This window comes from Argopecten irradians, chromosome 1 (genome assembly GCF_041381155.1).
Source record: "Argopecten irradians isolate NY chromosome 1, Ai_NY, whole genome shotgun sequence".
Lineage (NCBI taxonomy): Eukaryota > Metazoa > Mollusca > Bivalvia > Pectinida > Pectinidae > Argopecten > Argopecten irradians.
Genome location: NC_091134.1, coordinates 22672679 through 22690083, shown reverse-complemented (window position 1 = coordinate 22690083; position 17405 = coordinate 22672679). Strand labels below are relative to the sequence as shown.

Sequence of the window (17405 nt, the reverse complement as noted above, 5' to 3'; positions counted from 1 at the left end):
TGTAAAACACTTTCTAGATTCTACCTTGATTTAGGTTTGTATATACACTGATAGGATATACATGTAACTTACTACTAATAAGTTGTAAAGACAGATGTTTGTAAAAATGGCTTGGAATAATACATACCAGTAAATTTTATAACAAAGTTTTAGGTAAATGTATACATAATTTATGGAAGTTTAAGGGCTGTTTGGAGAATTTATGGAAGTTTAAGGGCTGTTTGGAGGCTAATTCATGGTATATGTCCTAAAACATTACCACTGGCCATCCCTGTCTAAGTTGCGTGTTCAAAACCTGTGTAGGTCAGTAACTATGAAGATGCACTTAGCATAGATTGGTGACTTTTCTCTGGTTATCAGGAAAACTCACTGGACAATAATGAAGTGCATCAAATGTTGTTGCTTAATATAAGTTGTCATATTGCATTCTAGTCTTTAAGAGTTACCTCCCTTCCTCTGATACTGTTGTAAAGCTAACCAGACTTTTGGATGTCAGAAGGTGTCTCAAGGAAATATTTAAGAAATTCTAGTCCAGAGTTGAAATATTTTATTTATCGAGGTTCTCAGGATTAGTTTTAATGAGGTAAGGCATGCAGAATCTAGTGTAATTAATTGTCATTGTATGATCAACTGGCATAGCCTTCACCTGGTAATTACCAAACTCCCAAAAATCTTGATTTAGCATGATACATGAACAGGTAACGTGTTTAGGAAACTTTAGATGGACCTGCATCTATAATACAATAAACCTAAAAAAGAATCTTATTGTATCTAGAAACTATAGATTCGGGGATCGTCTTCCAAGAATCACTAAAACATATATATTTGAACAATTGGTGCAGTTCAGCTTATGATATATACTTATTAGATGGCTATATGTACTGCTAGCTAGAGTACTTATAGAAAGCCTGGATATGAACATATGCACAGCTTTTTTCTGGAGACATTAAAAGGCATGATTTAAGTTTGTGAAATAGAAATGAATGAATGTGGTTGAACTTTCAGACTGCTTTCACCCAGAAGTGTGGAATGTGCTTTAAACAAGTTTTACATAAATATATCTTTAATTCTAAAAACACTGGAGAAGGTATGTTAACAACAGATGGTTTTGACATACATACAAAACAGACATTTTAAAACTCGGTGAAACAAAAAGTTACATTATCATTGTAAACATCTGGGGCATGCCATATCATATCATCTATGGGTCTGGAGAGTTGAGAGTTTTATGTAAAGTCAGACCTGGCCAGAAGACAAGTATATTATGTATACAGTCCAGATAACTAGGATATCTCAAACTACCATAGAACTTAGAATCTTTGTATAAAGACCACCTGATCCCTTTTTTGACTGGACTCAAATGGTCAATCTCAACAAATTTATTAACTTGTGAAAAAAGACATCTTGGCTATAAAGACCAACTTTCATTGTCCCTGGGTGGTCTTCATTGACGGGGTTTTGCTATATGAAAGAAAACTGTAAAAAAAAGTTACGTGAGTGGCTTTTCATACTAGATTACCTCATTTTAAAAACATTTCAGGAAGTTAAAAGATATTCAACAAGGGAATGTCTCTAAACAAAGAGTTTTTATCTAATCTATTGTAAAACCTAGCAACATAGATAAAGTGTTAACCTAAGGCCAGTAACTCTTACTGACGATGACATCTTTCTAACAGTTTACATCATTGCTTGTATAATGTATAGCTAGAAAATCACTCAGAACATACTTTATCCTATACACAAAACCTTCAAACTTTCTATTCCACAAGAGTAATAAACCCTTTCCTCATCTCCTTTGTCCCATCTTCTTCTCTTTGTCTTCCTAAATATTCTTCGAGCTGGATAAGGCATACATAGAACAAATACTCTGTATTGTTATAATAACGTAGTAAAAAGAAATACCTATAGATTTAGCATTATTGATTAATAAAATCTGTTACCTGTAAGTGAACGAGATCGGGTTATCTCAGTCGAGGGCTAAGATTTTGTAACATAATCCCAACCGAGGCGTTAGCCGAGGTTGGGATGTCATGAAATCTTAGCCCGAGACTGAGATAACCCGATCTCGATCACTTAAAGGTAATAGATTTTTTTTTCTCGCGCCTCTAAGATATAACAAAACCCATCTATATATGCGTTCAGAGTGTAAAACTATCCAGTCATGGGCCTCCTGGTTCAAAGCCGATTAACCATTACATCTGCGCTTCGATTTGGCAATCATTCCGCATAAAACTATAGTTCGATTATATCAAAGACAAACGATGATCAATCGGTACATACTGTTTCATAATTAAAAACAACAACCAAACAATGCATGGTAAATCACTGAATGCACAAATTTCTAATAATATTGACTATCTGACGCTTGTGACGTCACCGGTTCAATAGTTTGACGTCACATGCGCGGACTGTTGCATGAATGGCGTAAAATTCCGCCAAAATTCGCGTAAAGGTACCAGACAGATCGGACGAGATAGAAAAATCTAGCACCAGGTATCATGTGAGATTTCCCTGTCCGAGGTGCGAGAATATATGGTTCATATTTCATAAGACACTTCTTAGACACAATTTATCAGACACAATATGAAAAAAATATTATTCATATTTTCATGACTTGTCCATGAACTGAGATAAATCATAGTAGCGTGAATTCAATATCAATGAGAAAGGTAATACATGTAGATGTAATTTTCCTCTCCATAGGAGACAGGATTGATAGTTGATGTTGTTCTGTGAGGACATTCCAATGAATGCATAGCCCTCCTTTAGTAATGGTGAAGTTGTTAGTACATGCAACTTTAAGTGCCTGAATAAAAAAAAACCTTTACTCCCCTAGTGAATGTGAATGAATTTTTTCAAGTACTGGGTAAATCCCCTTTCCATATGTAGATGTATTCTATACTCATATACCCTGACTCGATTTGTCAACAATAACCCACCTCATGTACCCTCCTGAAAACAGAATATACACTGTAGAGGGGATGGATATTAATGCATGCTTTATGCCCCCAGATGCCTTTTAAATATATAGAAGATTTAACATATATTGAGAGACATCATATAGTATCATTAAATCTGAGTGATGCTTCATATGTGGATTAACTATCTATTTTGTAATTAGTATTGAATATTGTTTTATACACTGATGGTTTACAATTGTTTTCTTGACTTTTTTTCAGGTCATTCATACAGTCAGATAGGATGTAGTACAGATTTACTGAAACTATGAATGGAGGCAGTCTCTATGTTAAACAACTCAAGATGGATTTATCTGATGATTCTGAGAGTGAACCGAATGTTGACCACCAATATCTCTTAAATTCAACGTAATAACTACATCTTCATATCCACAATGGCAATAGACTGTCACAATTGAAAGTCACAAGCAAACCAAAATGGAGAACAAGTTTGGTGTTACCTTAAAGTCAACCGGAGCTGGAAAACCAACGGACCGTAATTTTAAGCCGTCTTCTTCAACAACAACCACGACAGTGAAGAAGTCGAGCTACACAGGTCCCCCTCCAAAGTTCACAGACCTCAAGGCTCGATTTGATGAAGACAAAAAGGACCAGCCTGCGAAGAAAACTTTCGGCTCCCCAGGGTCCAAACGGAGAGAACTTGGCACAGATTACTCCACAAAGAAACCTAACAGTACAGCCAAGTTAAGTCAGCCGGCAAAATTGGGAAAAACTGGAGAAAGTGGTTTTCAGAGGAATGTTACAAGCCGAGGATCGTTTGAAAGAAAAACAAAACTGGAGGAGAAAGTAATGGGTGCAACTACAAAGGACGATGATGACGATGGAGCTCAGATTGTCGTCGGGAAAGTTTTCACTCGACAGGACAGTCATACACATACAGCTACTGTGGAAAATCGTGTCCAAAGACAGGGGTCAACAGATGACCCAGTGGACAAGGTCAGGGCTAGTAATTTACTGACCGGACAATTAGCAATGTTGAGAATTCGTCCGGGAAGTGGTGGAAAGAAGGAGGAACGTACAACATTCTCAAGTCGTTCTGTAGAGAAATCTAACAATGGTTTCAGCAAGGTGGAAACCACAACTACAACAGTTAAAAGTAACTTCAACACAAAAAGCAAACCATTTTCAGCAAATTCTGGGGGATCTCCACAAGCAGGGAGGAAATTCACATCATCATCATCAAGTGCACCAAAGGAATTTGGTCTTTCATTTTCACCAAAGAAAAATGATGATAATAAATCTCGGGATGTGCTTAGTAAAACGTTTTCTTCTCATAGTAGACAATCCAGTAGTGACTCATTGGGTAGTTCCACAAGTAGTCCGCGATCAAACGATCTAAATGTGCAGTTAGATTCTTCATCATTAAAAAAGTTTGACTCCATCTTAGGTACAGGTAAAATAGAACATGTAGGAAATCGTGTTGAAACAAAAACTGTTACGAAAACAGTTGAAACTGGAAGCAAACGAGCTGGAAGTCCAAGGACTATTGTCACAGAAACCAAAATAGTTACAACAAATGTTTTGAAAAGACCTGGAAATAAGACAGTAACTTCTCACGAGGAAGTCTCGTCATTTAGTACCAGCCAATCAGAAAGTGGCTTTCCTCGATCATGGGCAGGTAAAAAAACCGATGTCATAAAAACGTCTAGTTCAGAATCGAAGCCCGAATGGCTGGATAAGAGTAAAGATATGGTAAATAAATTCCAAACTAAACTTAAACCAACGGCACGAGACGTTTTGGTTACTGCCAGTGATAGTAAGGACGTGTCAAAGTCTCAAAATAGTAAACCTGTAGATAGGACAGTTAAACAATTAACGACCGGCAAAGGTAAGCTCGGAAAGACAGATATAAATAGTAACAAAATGGCTCCTGCTTGGGAGCCAAGAGTTGTTGGATCAAGCCTTCAAAGAAGATCGTCGGATCTATCGGACACAGGAAGTGATGTCAGTAGTCGAAGTTCTAGTAGTTTACCTAGTGGTAGTGACTTGTTAAAGAAAAAAGAATACACTATTCGGAAAATGGAACCCGGAAATTTCAAAAAGATTATCGGTAGTTTTGAGGAACAGTGTAAAAGTGGCAGCACAACACCAGAGCGTAAAATATCAGACCCTAAGATTGATTTTAAAAAACCTGTATCAAGAGCAAAAAACATTGTTTTGGAACGTAAAAACTCATTCGAATGTCCACCATCACCACCCATATCACCAAGGGATGCAACTCGGTTAGTTCTGAAGGAGACTGGGTCAATACCAAATGTGAAAAAGTTTGCCAAAGAGATCAATGCAGGACGTGCTCGTGCGTTCAGCACAGGGAGTATAAAGGATTCTGGGAGTGATATGGAGTATCATGATGCTATTACGCAACGTCAAGAGTGGCCAAACAGTGATCTTAGCAGCGAAGACGGCGAAGCCCTCTATGAATATATTGGAGACCCAGGTAAGCCATTATGGGTAAAAGAATTAGGGAATCTAAGTTTGATAGTTAAAGTAATTATAAATTGCTTAAATCAACAGATATACCAAGTACAGGTAATAGAGACGTAGATATACCCTACTATATTATATGTCACTGCTGGTATTTAGTATATCTGTAATATTTTATTTCAAATACTAATATATTACTATTTGAAATATTTCATGAACATAAAGTTTACTGAATGCTGTATAGTTTATAGCTATTACTTAATGATTTGATGATATTTTTATTGAGGGACATTGCTGTGGTCGCAAATGTATAATTCTCAAAATAGTAAGTGATTTTCATATACATTGATACATACTCTTTTAGTTTGACTGAAATTTCAATTAAAATTTGAATTTCTTGTTTTTAAGTCTGAATAACAAAACAGAATGAAAACATTATTCAGCAGATAAAATTTATTCTTTAATCTTTTATGCCAAATTATGATATTAATGTGATTATCTTGATTATTTGGGTACGATACAAGCAAGCTAACACCAAATTTCTTTATTCTATAGACGATGGACAGCCAGGCCAAACTCACAGCATGGCACGCAGGCATGGCCAGAAAAGGTAACAGTTTAATCAATGTTTCATTCTTACTAACATTCTTACTGCAGATTTTTCCAGCTCATCATTGTTATAAACTAATATTCTTACACAAGTATTTAGATTTTTTGTCTTGTTTGTAGATTGATTTTCATTTTCATAAGACACATCAAGCTTTAGAAAAACAGCTTGGCATTTGAACTCCGTCAAATTATTGATTCAAAATTTGAAGGTGTTTGATGTTGTAAAGAGTTTTCAAAATTTTCTCTTTTTAAAATCTGTATAGGAAATAAAAGTCCATCTTGACAAGGGAGATAAATCTTTCTGGTCACTTTAATTTGATGGATTGTCTCGTTTGGTATACTTACTGATGAAACTTTAACATTTACACTCATATTGTAACCAGACTGTTAACAATAGTTATCTATAGTAGACATATTTATTTGCAGCTTACACACTGAAGTCCTTTTTGTTAATATCCTATTATTTAATGTAAATTGGAGTAACAAAAAAAAAGCAAAAAAGAAGAAAAAAATATGCTGTAAATTTGTTCAGAAATGTTTAAAAAAGAATCTAAGGAATCCATTCCGCAGAATGATAGTTTTTTTCTAAGAAATTTCACCTTCAATATTCACTTTTATGAGAAATCTAAATATCATGATTAAATGTTAAAAATCTTTTATTCCTGACTTACTAATTTCCCAATGATATAAGATGATATATCCAGTTTACATGTTGAATGTTGTACTTCTCTTTGTAAGATTTTGTATATAGTTACACACTATGCTTTGATTGCAGTCCTGATGTAGATATTGGGTAAGCAAACTGCGAGTTATCTAACTTTCCTGCATAAACAAGTGCCTTGCTTAGCCTGACGCTAACAAATTTGATTATCTTGTGTATACCGAATGATCTACGTATATAATCAATAACGTTTGATAGATACAATGGTATGGATTAAATCATATATCAAAGCTTATTGAAAATGCTAGAAAAGAATATTTCTATCTTTGCAGAAATTGCTGCTATCCAAATATCATAATATAATCTTGGTGATATTTGGGAATATTAATTAATTAAGGTACAATGTATAGACAGAGCTGTGGCTATGCCTATATAATAAATCAGAGCTTTTGCTAAAATTGTCTGCAAGAGATGTTATAAGGTTGAAAAAGGCTTCAATCTTGTAATCATTAAAGTTGGTGAGCTAGAAAAGCTTGTTATCTAATTTTGAAGTCAGTTTGTGTATATGTTGATGAATAATCAACAGTATGATTATTGGCCTGTATAAAATAATACCGCTAGGTTTAGAATCGCTATGGGTGCCACACATTAAATTTGTATACTGTATCAATGTTATATACTATATAATGCATGAAATGTATAACTTGTGATGTCTTGAATGTTAAGGGGAAAACAAATTTGCCGAAATAAACTTTTATTGAAGCATGTTATATCCATCTTGACTCTTTTCAAGGTACGAAGAGTCTGTTGCTGTTTCCTAAAACCTTCTTAGGTCTTTAAAAAACTTGTTTGTGCATTTGAGTAGCTTGGGCGATTTTACTTTGTTAGAAAATCACTAATAAATCAGCTTTTAAATCAAATTTTCTTCTAATAACATGGTAGTTGACATTTTGACCTTCCTTTCAGCTTCCATATAGCAGTTATAAAGTCTAGGAAAGTTTGTTATTGGTTCATTTGTGAAAGATCTAGGTTAATTGATGATAATCAGAAAACTCTGATATGGTGCACGTTAAGTGTTTACGTGGCACTTGTATATTACATCGTTAAGTAAATAGGTTTTGATATTTTTGAAAATACATACCATAGCACCCCTCCCCCAGTAAGCAACCCATTCCTCTTCTGAAGAAGGAGATCTACAAATGCCTCCCCCCCCCCATCAAGTGGATTAAGCAATAGTCATATTATAGCATGTGTATAAACTTCACATGTGAATAATGACGTAATAATGTGTCTCAAATGAAAGGAGGCATATGCATGTTTACTATTATAGATTGATGTGCCATGAGTACAGAAAGAGTTTTTACATCCACAAACTTGCATTTTGGTTCCCTTATAAGCGATCTTGTTGTTGCAATTTGTCTAAGCGCCCCGGGTGCTAATTATGATGATTTCAATATATAATTGAATGACGATCTCACAACTCTGGGGGGATCCTCTGAAAGTCGATAATGATTACGACATCAAATGTTTTTAATGTATAAATGAGATAATTTGCTAATTATTTACACATTGTAAAAATTGTCATGTGTCTGTGTGGTGATATATAACTAAAGGGAGATAACCCAATGTCCTTTTTAATTAAAATGGATCAGTCTGTTGCTTTGATTTATTCCAGTCCATAATAGGTTTTAGGTGTTACAGGTAGTAATCATAGTTATGTAACATGAAAGTGGGATTACCACCGTCGTTTAGAACGGCATGTTGGAGATAATTACTGGCAAAATAACAATTTGGGTTTCTAATGAAAAATTAAACATGCCTTTGTTAATTCACCAACTGATTGGTTTTGTCTAGCTAGTCAGCTAGAAGTTCCAATCGATGGCGACGTGAATAAGGACTGTTGCATGGAATATGATTTGGAGGTTGCTGGAATTTTGTTCTTTATTAATTACAAATACATGCATGGGTCTTGTTTAGTAGTGATAATTTGGATAAAAGTGGTAGGTTCTTCACAAGGAATGGTAAGGACTGATGAATCACATTTTGTAAATTGATTTGCCTTGAACCGATTGATAGGTATTAACTCAGTCCCATTGATATTTACAATGCATACCTACCTATATAGGTTATACTGAGTGTGATTGATGTCTCAAATTGTTATTTTGATGACGTTCTTATTCATTAAAAAAATGGAAGCCTGAGTCTGGTGAAAAGAAATCTGCTACAAATGTTAATTTAAACTACAAGGAAATTTTGCCTAAGGGAGATAAATGCAGCAAACTTACACAGCTGAAATTGAGAAATGCTAATGATCTAACTTAATGGAACATCACCTATATAATATCATACTATTATGCTGGAAAACATTAATTAACTTCATTCTACTGCAAACTTTTTCAGGAAATTTGTTAAAACAATAATTTTTAAAAACATGTTTTATTTTTCAGTGTTAAACTGTATACTAGCAGTAAATGTTGAAGTTGTTGAAAGCAAAATAAATTGAAATATGTTAAAATTACACTTTTCCATTCCTAGGAGAGGGGTGTCTCGGCCCAACTTTGAGGAGCAGAGTTCATCAGACATCACAGCAGACGGCAGTAGTAAGGACGGAACGCTGGAAAGTACTGATGATGTAAGTTAAAGTTCTTTATAAAGGGGGTCAGGGGTCATGACCTTTATATCTGTCTATAAAAAACATCTTGTAGCAGTCAAAGTTCATCAATGGGTCAGAGACTACTATATACTGATACATATAATTACTGTACATTACCATTACCTTTGTAACTTTCGCTGAAATTAATCCTATGAAAGTCAAATCTCATAAAGGGTTCAGAGGTCATGATATGACCTTGACATTTGCTCCTAAGAACCTTCCTTTAAAGGTGAATTATGTTATAACATAGCTTTACAAGCTTTATGAAGTTCAAAGATTTTTCTTTGGGAACTCCAGCTAGCTTTCCCACCAAACCATGGCATAAAATTGTAGTAACTGGTATATAACTGTAGCTCTTAAAATGACTTAAAATAAATGTTAAATTTGGAACTACAACTGTAATAAGATTATGTTTACTGTGGATTTATCATTATACTGTAAATGGTTTTAAGTTATCTCCCTTGAACAAATTTATAGTCAAACATCTATCCCTGTTATTATTTTTAGGAAACTTACCATTTAAATGCATACAGCTGTATTTCATAGAAGAGGAAGACTTGCATCTTTATCTATAAGTTGTACATAAATATGTAATCTGCACCATATTACCTTAAAGAGTTTTCGTGTAATATATTAAAAATTAATAATACCCCTTTTGGCATCATATTTTACATTGACATCAGTACCAAAAAGAGATTTGGAGAAATAAATATTTGAAATTGTTTAGCATGACAAGGAGAAGTGTAATTCTGTACAGAGTTACATATTATCACTTACCAGGAAGGTACCTTTATTATGTGTATATATTATATAGATACGTATATCAAAGTTAACTTATAAAAAGTTGTCCCCTAGAGGACGTTTATTGAAGCGTGATACACATGTACCTATATACACAGGTGTATACTTCATTGAAAGGGGCCAACTAGAGGGTAATCAAAAACATGACAGGATGAGATACAGAAATAAATTAAAATATTTTTTTTTAAATCTTTCAGATAATAAAAAGATATATCTATACTACCATATACATTATCATTTATAGTGATTTAGGTAAGAAAGATAATATCACAATGTAAAGCTTATAGGATATGTGAGGTTTAGGACAATAGATAAGAAAAATCCCCCTATTGTCGTGCCCTGTTAAACGAAAGATGAGCAGTTGGGAGTTTCCGGGATCTGACAATCCTGCATGAGTTCCTCTGATCTAAGGTAAAGTCTGTGTGGTGTAGATATTTTAATGTTTGTTTTAAAAATGTGTGTTTTAGGTTAAAATTTTACCTGGTGGCAATGTAAATAGATTGTATTTTTGTGTGTATATATAGACACACCTGTCATTTCTAACGATGTTTACATGTAAACCTATACACAGCGTGACTACCGGGTGGTATAGACCTATATACGTTTGATAAATGAGGTCAACTTTGTATAGATATATATAGGCTACATCCAACACCCGAAATATGTTAGTAGATAGCTAGATACTCTGCCAAATTTTGATATACCCAGGGTATAGTGGTTTCGAGGACATAAAAGGTATTGTAAATTCTAATTTGTCTTTCCATTACATTATATAGTCATGACTCGTCTAATGGTCTTCAATCTAGTATTTAAACAATTAAAGCAGAAAACATGTCTATTTTCCTGAGGAATTTAAATTCCTTAATTGGATAGAACTGTCATATATGGTATTTACAGTAACATCCGTAATTCAAACTATAGGATAGACATGTCTTCATATACAATCAGATGTTGTCAGTCGCCATTAGGTAAAATATTGATACCGGTAGATATTATTGATGCTGTAACTATATTCTTGAAGACATATTTAAAGGAGATCAGGGATCATAGATAGGATATTGTATTGCCTTATAATCCTTGTCATGAGCAGGTCATCATGTCCAAGTGGTTTAGATGCTCCCACATATTGCCACAAGCCCTATAAGGCCGTGACCTCTGGGTTGTGAGTTTGAGACCCACAGTGAGTTGTTGTCAGGTACTGACTACAAGTCAGTGATTGTTCTAGGTGTACAATATCCGGGTTCGACTTTAGCTCGTAAACCTGACATCTCCTGAAATAGTCTCAGATGTTAATACCACAAAACAAACTAAATCTAAAGCTGATCCTATGAGACATTCTTGAGGACTGAAGAGGACGCTGAAAAAAAAGACATTTTCCCACAGATTATGTGCTTTTCGACATCCTGAACAATTTTTGGAGCAACCAGCACTGTATTGGTTAACAGACACTTACAGCTAACATTTGAAAACGTAGATTTACTTTTTGTTTTATGTTCTATAAGCAACTATTGTCACTTAAGGACATGTTTGATGATGGAGAAAAGCTAGGGTAGCCACAGAAAAACCACCAACCAACAGCAAGTACATGGCATTAGCTGCCTAACATAGTTATAACTCACAACTCAGAGGTTGAAAGAGCTAGTGTCTGAACAAATATAAACACACAACCATTATGGCTCATCTTCATAGTTTTATAGGCCAGAGGATCCCAACAATAGGATTTAGTTACAAATATATCTACTTATTCCATTGCTTTAACTTTGAAACACAGATAGAAAGTTTCTAGGTATAATGTAGCTATTTGTATGCTGACTTTACCTGTTAGGCTGTGAGATACACATTACACTGTACCATAAAACATGTATCTGCATAATGGAGGATCACAAGGTGTGGGAGTTTGTACTGTAGTTTGTTCGCTCACCTTTTTGTTGGATACTCAAGTTTGATGATTGGAGATTAAGAAAACGAAGAAATTCATACCTTTCCTAATACTATAATTTTAAGAGTATGAAGAGAGAAAAATTAGACCAAAAACTCAATACAATAAAGTAAGGATCTGAATACATTGTGCGAATATTGCATTGTGGGTTTCTAATCTTACTGTCATTTTTCGATATGACAGAGTTATCTGCCCTTGAATTAGGTATTGATGGTCATGCCATTAGTGTATGTGTGAGAAAACTGGTTGTTTTCTCTTGAAAATATTTAATGTTATATCCACCAACACAACCAGTTCTTATACAGATAACATAATAGGTAGTCAATGGCAGTTAATTGTGTAGGATTGTCAGAGGAAGTTCAAGTGGTTAAGTTGTTAGACATTCGATCACACAATCTCTTTACCTCTGGAGCTGACATAAGATCAGCAATGACAGATAATACAAATATATCATAGGTTGATGCTTTTTCTGGTTTTATTCTACCAACAAAAACTTGACACTTCTTCAAAAGTCCATTAATTGATAATTAGTCATGCTAAGAACAAACAAAACATAATAACCTTAGCTTCAATTTCCCTCTTTTAATGCCATTCTATTTGTATGACCCTGCCATATACCCATGTCCCATCTTAATCCATCTTGTCACATGTTGTCCCGTCTTGTCACATGGTGTCCTATGTTGTCTCATACTATCACATGCTGTCCTGTCTTGTCCCATCTTATCATATGCCATCCCGCCTTGACATATGCTATCCGACCTTGACCTATGCTGTCCCACCATAACCTATGTTGTCCCACCTTGACCCTTGCTGTCCCATCTTGTCCCATACTGTTCCATCTTGTCCCATACTGTCCGACCTATCCTATCCTATATATCGCATATCTCTCTGATTTCACACGAGGCTGGGACATTGATGTCTATAAGGAACATTTCTAGTTCCTTGTTTTTAAGCATCATTAGTACTTATTTGGTCAGAACAGTGCTTGTATACAGCCGTACCTTCTTTATTAGCCTAATCACAGAATGAGAGAGGAATTTTTCCAGGTTACCTCTTATCAAAGGCTTACCATTATTATACAAAGAAATATCAATGTTTTCTTCTGACTGTCTATAGATACCTCTAAATTGTTCCGAAAGCTCAAACTGGTGCAGAAAACTCGATCCATATGGTGTAATATAAAGGGAGAATTAATAAGATCCAAGCCTGAGGAATCAATGGCATTTTTTATAAGGCTGAGGTTTCAACAGATACAAGTCGTATTTTTGCTTTATATCTTTCAACAGAGATAATGTAGAAAATATTTATAAAGCATTTTGAAAGTTGTGTAAGCTATATCCTATGTTTGACTCTATAATAACTTTCATGAGCCTTTAAGTACAAAACAGATTTCACCCTTTTTCAATTTTGAACTATTGACAAAATTTAAATGAAAATTACCTTAATATTTTTGTTCAAGATTTTGATAATCCCATTTGATTTACTAGTTGTTTGAAAAATGAAGGATTCAGTAAATAGTGAATTTGAACTAATATGTGTACCTAGCTAATAATGTTACTTGTATAACGAATAATATATCATATAAAATGGTAGAGGTTTTATTTTATTGTTCTTGTTAATTGATGACTTGTGGTTAATTTCAGTGTATTTTTATTGAATGATTAAAACAAAACCAGAGTATGTGTAAATATTCATAACATAACACAATGGTGTATATGTGTAACATATGTTATAATGTGAATGGATGGATTCTATTGTAACAGTCAGATTCGTACAGCAGATGTTTTCAGTTAAGTGTGAAGACAAAAAAATATTTCAGCTCAAGTCCGATTCCTGGCTTTTGTCAAACTCCACTCAGCATCCTGTTCTCCCCTAAAATATACAAATCAAAGTAATCCAATAATAGTATTGTGATTATTCCATTACATTTTACAGGGGGAATAACATTAATGGTTTCATATTTTGTCCGATTTGTTAAAAAGGTATATAATTTGATAATAAAAAACAATAGATTATATATTAACAATAGTGGGTATAATAAGGACATACATCCCATAATACCTGGACAATGAGGTAAGAGTTGATGAGCTATTCATTGGAGAGTTTAATTGTCCAAGTTCATAATAACGATTGCCTGTTTCACCTTAAAAGAGAAATCAAATTTGCTTTTTTTTTTTTTATGAAATCCAGATGTTTTCGGTGTATGATTTTTCTGTAATTGTTATTTTAACAACTTGTTTTGCAAGAAATATAGAAATACAAATGTGTTTAGGCGTACAATATTCCAAACTATTAGCGGACAGCCTCATAGCTGCGTCCTTCTTTGTGTAATATTGATAAAACCTTTCCTTGGAATGTGAAGAATTTTATAACAGCTTGAACCTATAACACACTAGATCAATTGCTACACATAAAATCTACAAGTATTAATACTCTTGTTCTTTTGTAGTCGCGTATCCGTTCATAAGTATACAGATACATTTCTAACATTGTGTGTAAAACAGTGAAGAACAGCCTTTGGTCGTATATTCCTAAATGAATATTCTTAAATTGCAGCACATCTTGCAGCAATTAAAAAAGAAGTTGGATAATATATAATAGACATTGTAAATGTGAACTACCTTGTAAGAATATTGTGAGGATTATCAGCATCTCGACTAAGTATTCTGGAGGAAAAGTTAGTTCTGATTTATCGCCTACTTGACTCTGTCTAGAACGATAGACAGCTTTCTGTGAGGAAGTGAAATCATCTTTCTGGTTGGAGTAACCACCAGATGATGGAGGCATAACATGGTGGAAGGTACAAGGCATCAAATGGTTGATGAAACCATTAAATAGTTGATAACATCAGGCATCAAATGATTGACAGGATTCCTTCAAGGTTGAAATCACCAGGCATCTAATGATTGACAGTATTCCTTCAAGTCTGAAATCACCAGGCATGGAATGGTTGACAGGATTCTTACACAGTTGCAGGTCAACCAACCAATGTTGAATCTTTGATAAATTCCATTGTCTTTTATCCAGTGATTTTAATACAAGCTGTAGGAACAGTTCAAGATAATCTCACATGCCAGTAATCTAATTGGTACTCTGAAAACCAAAAGGCCACATGTATTTAAATTTCCACATTAATTTTCAGCTGAATTGATAATATCCTCAGGTTCCAGGTCTAAACACTGTTGAGATTTTTCGCCCTGCAATCTCAAGTGTTTTAATTAAGTAGGAATTTGTTCTTTGTCAGATTTTCAAAATGTTGAATTTTTTACAACCCTTTGTTGGAAAGTGGAACAGACTGTTTTCATTAATTGGACTATACCATGTTGGAAGTTTAGGGAAGAATGGCAGAGGAAATCCATTGATCATCAAAGACTTTAGGACTTTGGTTTTGATAGAGTAAAGAGCTTCTATAGCATCGTAAATAGCTCTGGGTGAATGTGTAGCAGAGTTCGTGAACTCCGCCAAATTATGCTCTACAGGTAGCTTACATGACCTAGCAGTAATACTTATAGATTTTGCTCAGATGTCGAGGATAGAGTACACATCTTCAAAAATCTGAAATTTTGTAGAACGTGGGAATTTTTACGACATGAGATCAGTACCTTTTGGTACAATGTTAATGAGATCAGGTCAAATTAAGATCTGTTCTGATAACTTTACGTGGAGTTCTGTGGATGGTGTAAACATATTGGAGTATATGTACATTTGATGAAGTCATTGAATAAAGATGGAATATCTTGATTCAAAATGGATATTGATTTCTGGAATTCATATTCATTAATTGGTTTTGGATTAGGAAGGATTACAGTACAAGGATTGGTTCTGAAAATCATTCTTGAAAAAATATGTGTTTTTAAGTGTGAAATTGGACGGAGAAAGTCATAGAGAGGGGTTAACTAGTTTCATCGGAGGATTACAAAAACGTTTTTGTACCAATACCTAAGGATGATGATGAGGATGTTTGAAGTGGAATTTACAATGCAGATGCTATCTCAGATTTCATTTTAAGTGACAGATAAATATTTCTTAAATGATTAGATAACTATAGAATAGGAAAATAAGCATCCAGAATTTATTCAGCTATTGGATCAGCAAAGGATGCTTTTTCCATTTGTGATGTAATTCAACAACAGCGAAAATGTCTTTGATTTCATTGGTGTTATTCAAACGATGGATTACCTCATCACCGGTCTAGATGATAGTGGTTTGGTGTTAAGTACTCCTTTGCTTAATTAAAAACAAATTAATAAATAGTATCGCTGTATTTCTGGGAATTTCCACATTTATCACAAACTTGTTTATCAATGACTTGTTTATCGGTGTTGTCAAAGATCTGCAGAGTTCTGTTGTTGCCCCCAGGATGAACTGTGTATCACAGTTCTCTAAGACCTGTAGAGCTCTGTCGCCCACAGGCAGCTTGTGCATGTGTCAGGTATTACATTAGTCTATCCATAGAATGAAGGGAAATATTTAGAGGGTAAAATTAAATCTTATGTTCCTTCCTTTAAACCCTTGTCTTCCTCATATGTTTTTTGACATCTAATCACTATGGTCTTGATATTGATATCAAAGGTCAGTCTTGACCTCAATGTCAAACGTCAAATAGGTGTAAATTTCATCTTGTTCAGTCATTAGGGAGCTCACTGTAGGGAAAATGATAAAAATAATCATAATTGGGGTTGGGATAAAAGTCTAATTAAGGACGAAATTAAAGTTCGTACTTGAAAAGATCTAGGCTTAATGAAAACAAATTGAACACCTGAAGTTACTCTCAGGCTACTTTTGTAAAATTTGTAATTTTTGGTATTAAATAGAGATAATAATCAACTAGAGTGTGATGGTGCTACTGTAATATAATTATCATTGTCAACATAAGTGTAAAAGTAGAATGCATATTGCTTTAATGCAGTAGATTACCATAGTAACATTGTACCTATTCTACAGAAATTATTTACCATACGTACATTCCTATAAAGTGTTAGAATTTGCCTGTAGCCATGATTTCACCCTACGTAATATTGAATCATACTGCACTATACCCAGGTGTAAGGGACAGTCTAGTGTAGAATGTGGTAGTACATGTACTGTATATACTACCCAGATGTACCCAGATGTACTGTATGTATACTAGCCTGATATGTACTGGCCATGGTGGAACTCATGTGTTATAAGGTCCTGGTAGAAGGATACAGACCAGAGGAGTTAGAATTTGTAAGATGTGACCATTTTTTATCAATAGCTTAATGAATTTGTGATGGGTTGAATATTTGTCAAAAGTATTTGATATTTTCTGTGTAAAAGTTATAAATTGGGGAAGTTTTTTTAGCCAAGACTGTATGT

The 17405-nt window shown here is 34.2% G+C and overlaps 1 protein-coding gene across 6 annotated transcripts in view; it reads left to right on the top strand.

Moving 5' to 3' along the window:
* LOC138321170 (uncharacterized) overlaps nucleotides 1-17405 on the top strand; it is a 57510-nt gene that overhangs the window by 16809 nt on the left and 23296 nt on the right. For 5 of the 6 annotated variants that reach the window (XM_069264648.1, XM_069264680.1, XM_069264673.1 and 2 more), the window contains exons 2-5: nucleotides 3180-5415; nucleotides 5958-6012; nucleotides 6787-6804; nucleotides 9208-9304. In XM_069264648.1, the coding sequence (XP_069120749.1) occupies nucleotides 3396-5415; nucleotides 5958-6012; nucleotides 6787-6804; nucleotides 9208-9304 (2190 nt within the window). In that variant the 5' untranslated portion in view covers nucleotides 3180-3395. The remainder of the gene's footprint in view (nucleotides 1-3179; nucleotides 5416-5957; nucleotides 6013-6786; nucleotides 6805-9207; nucleotides 9305-17405) is intronic. The other variant, XM_069264665.1, reaches the window with a different exon arrangement.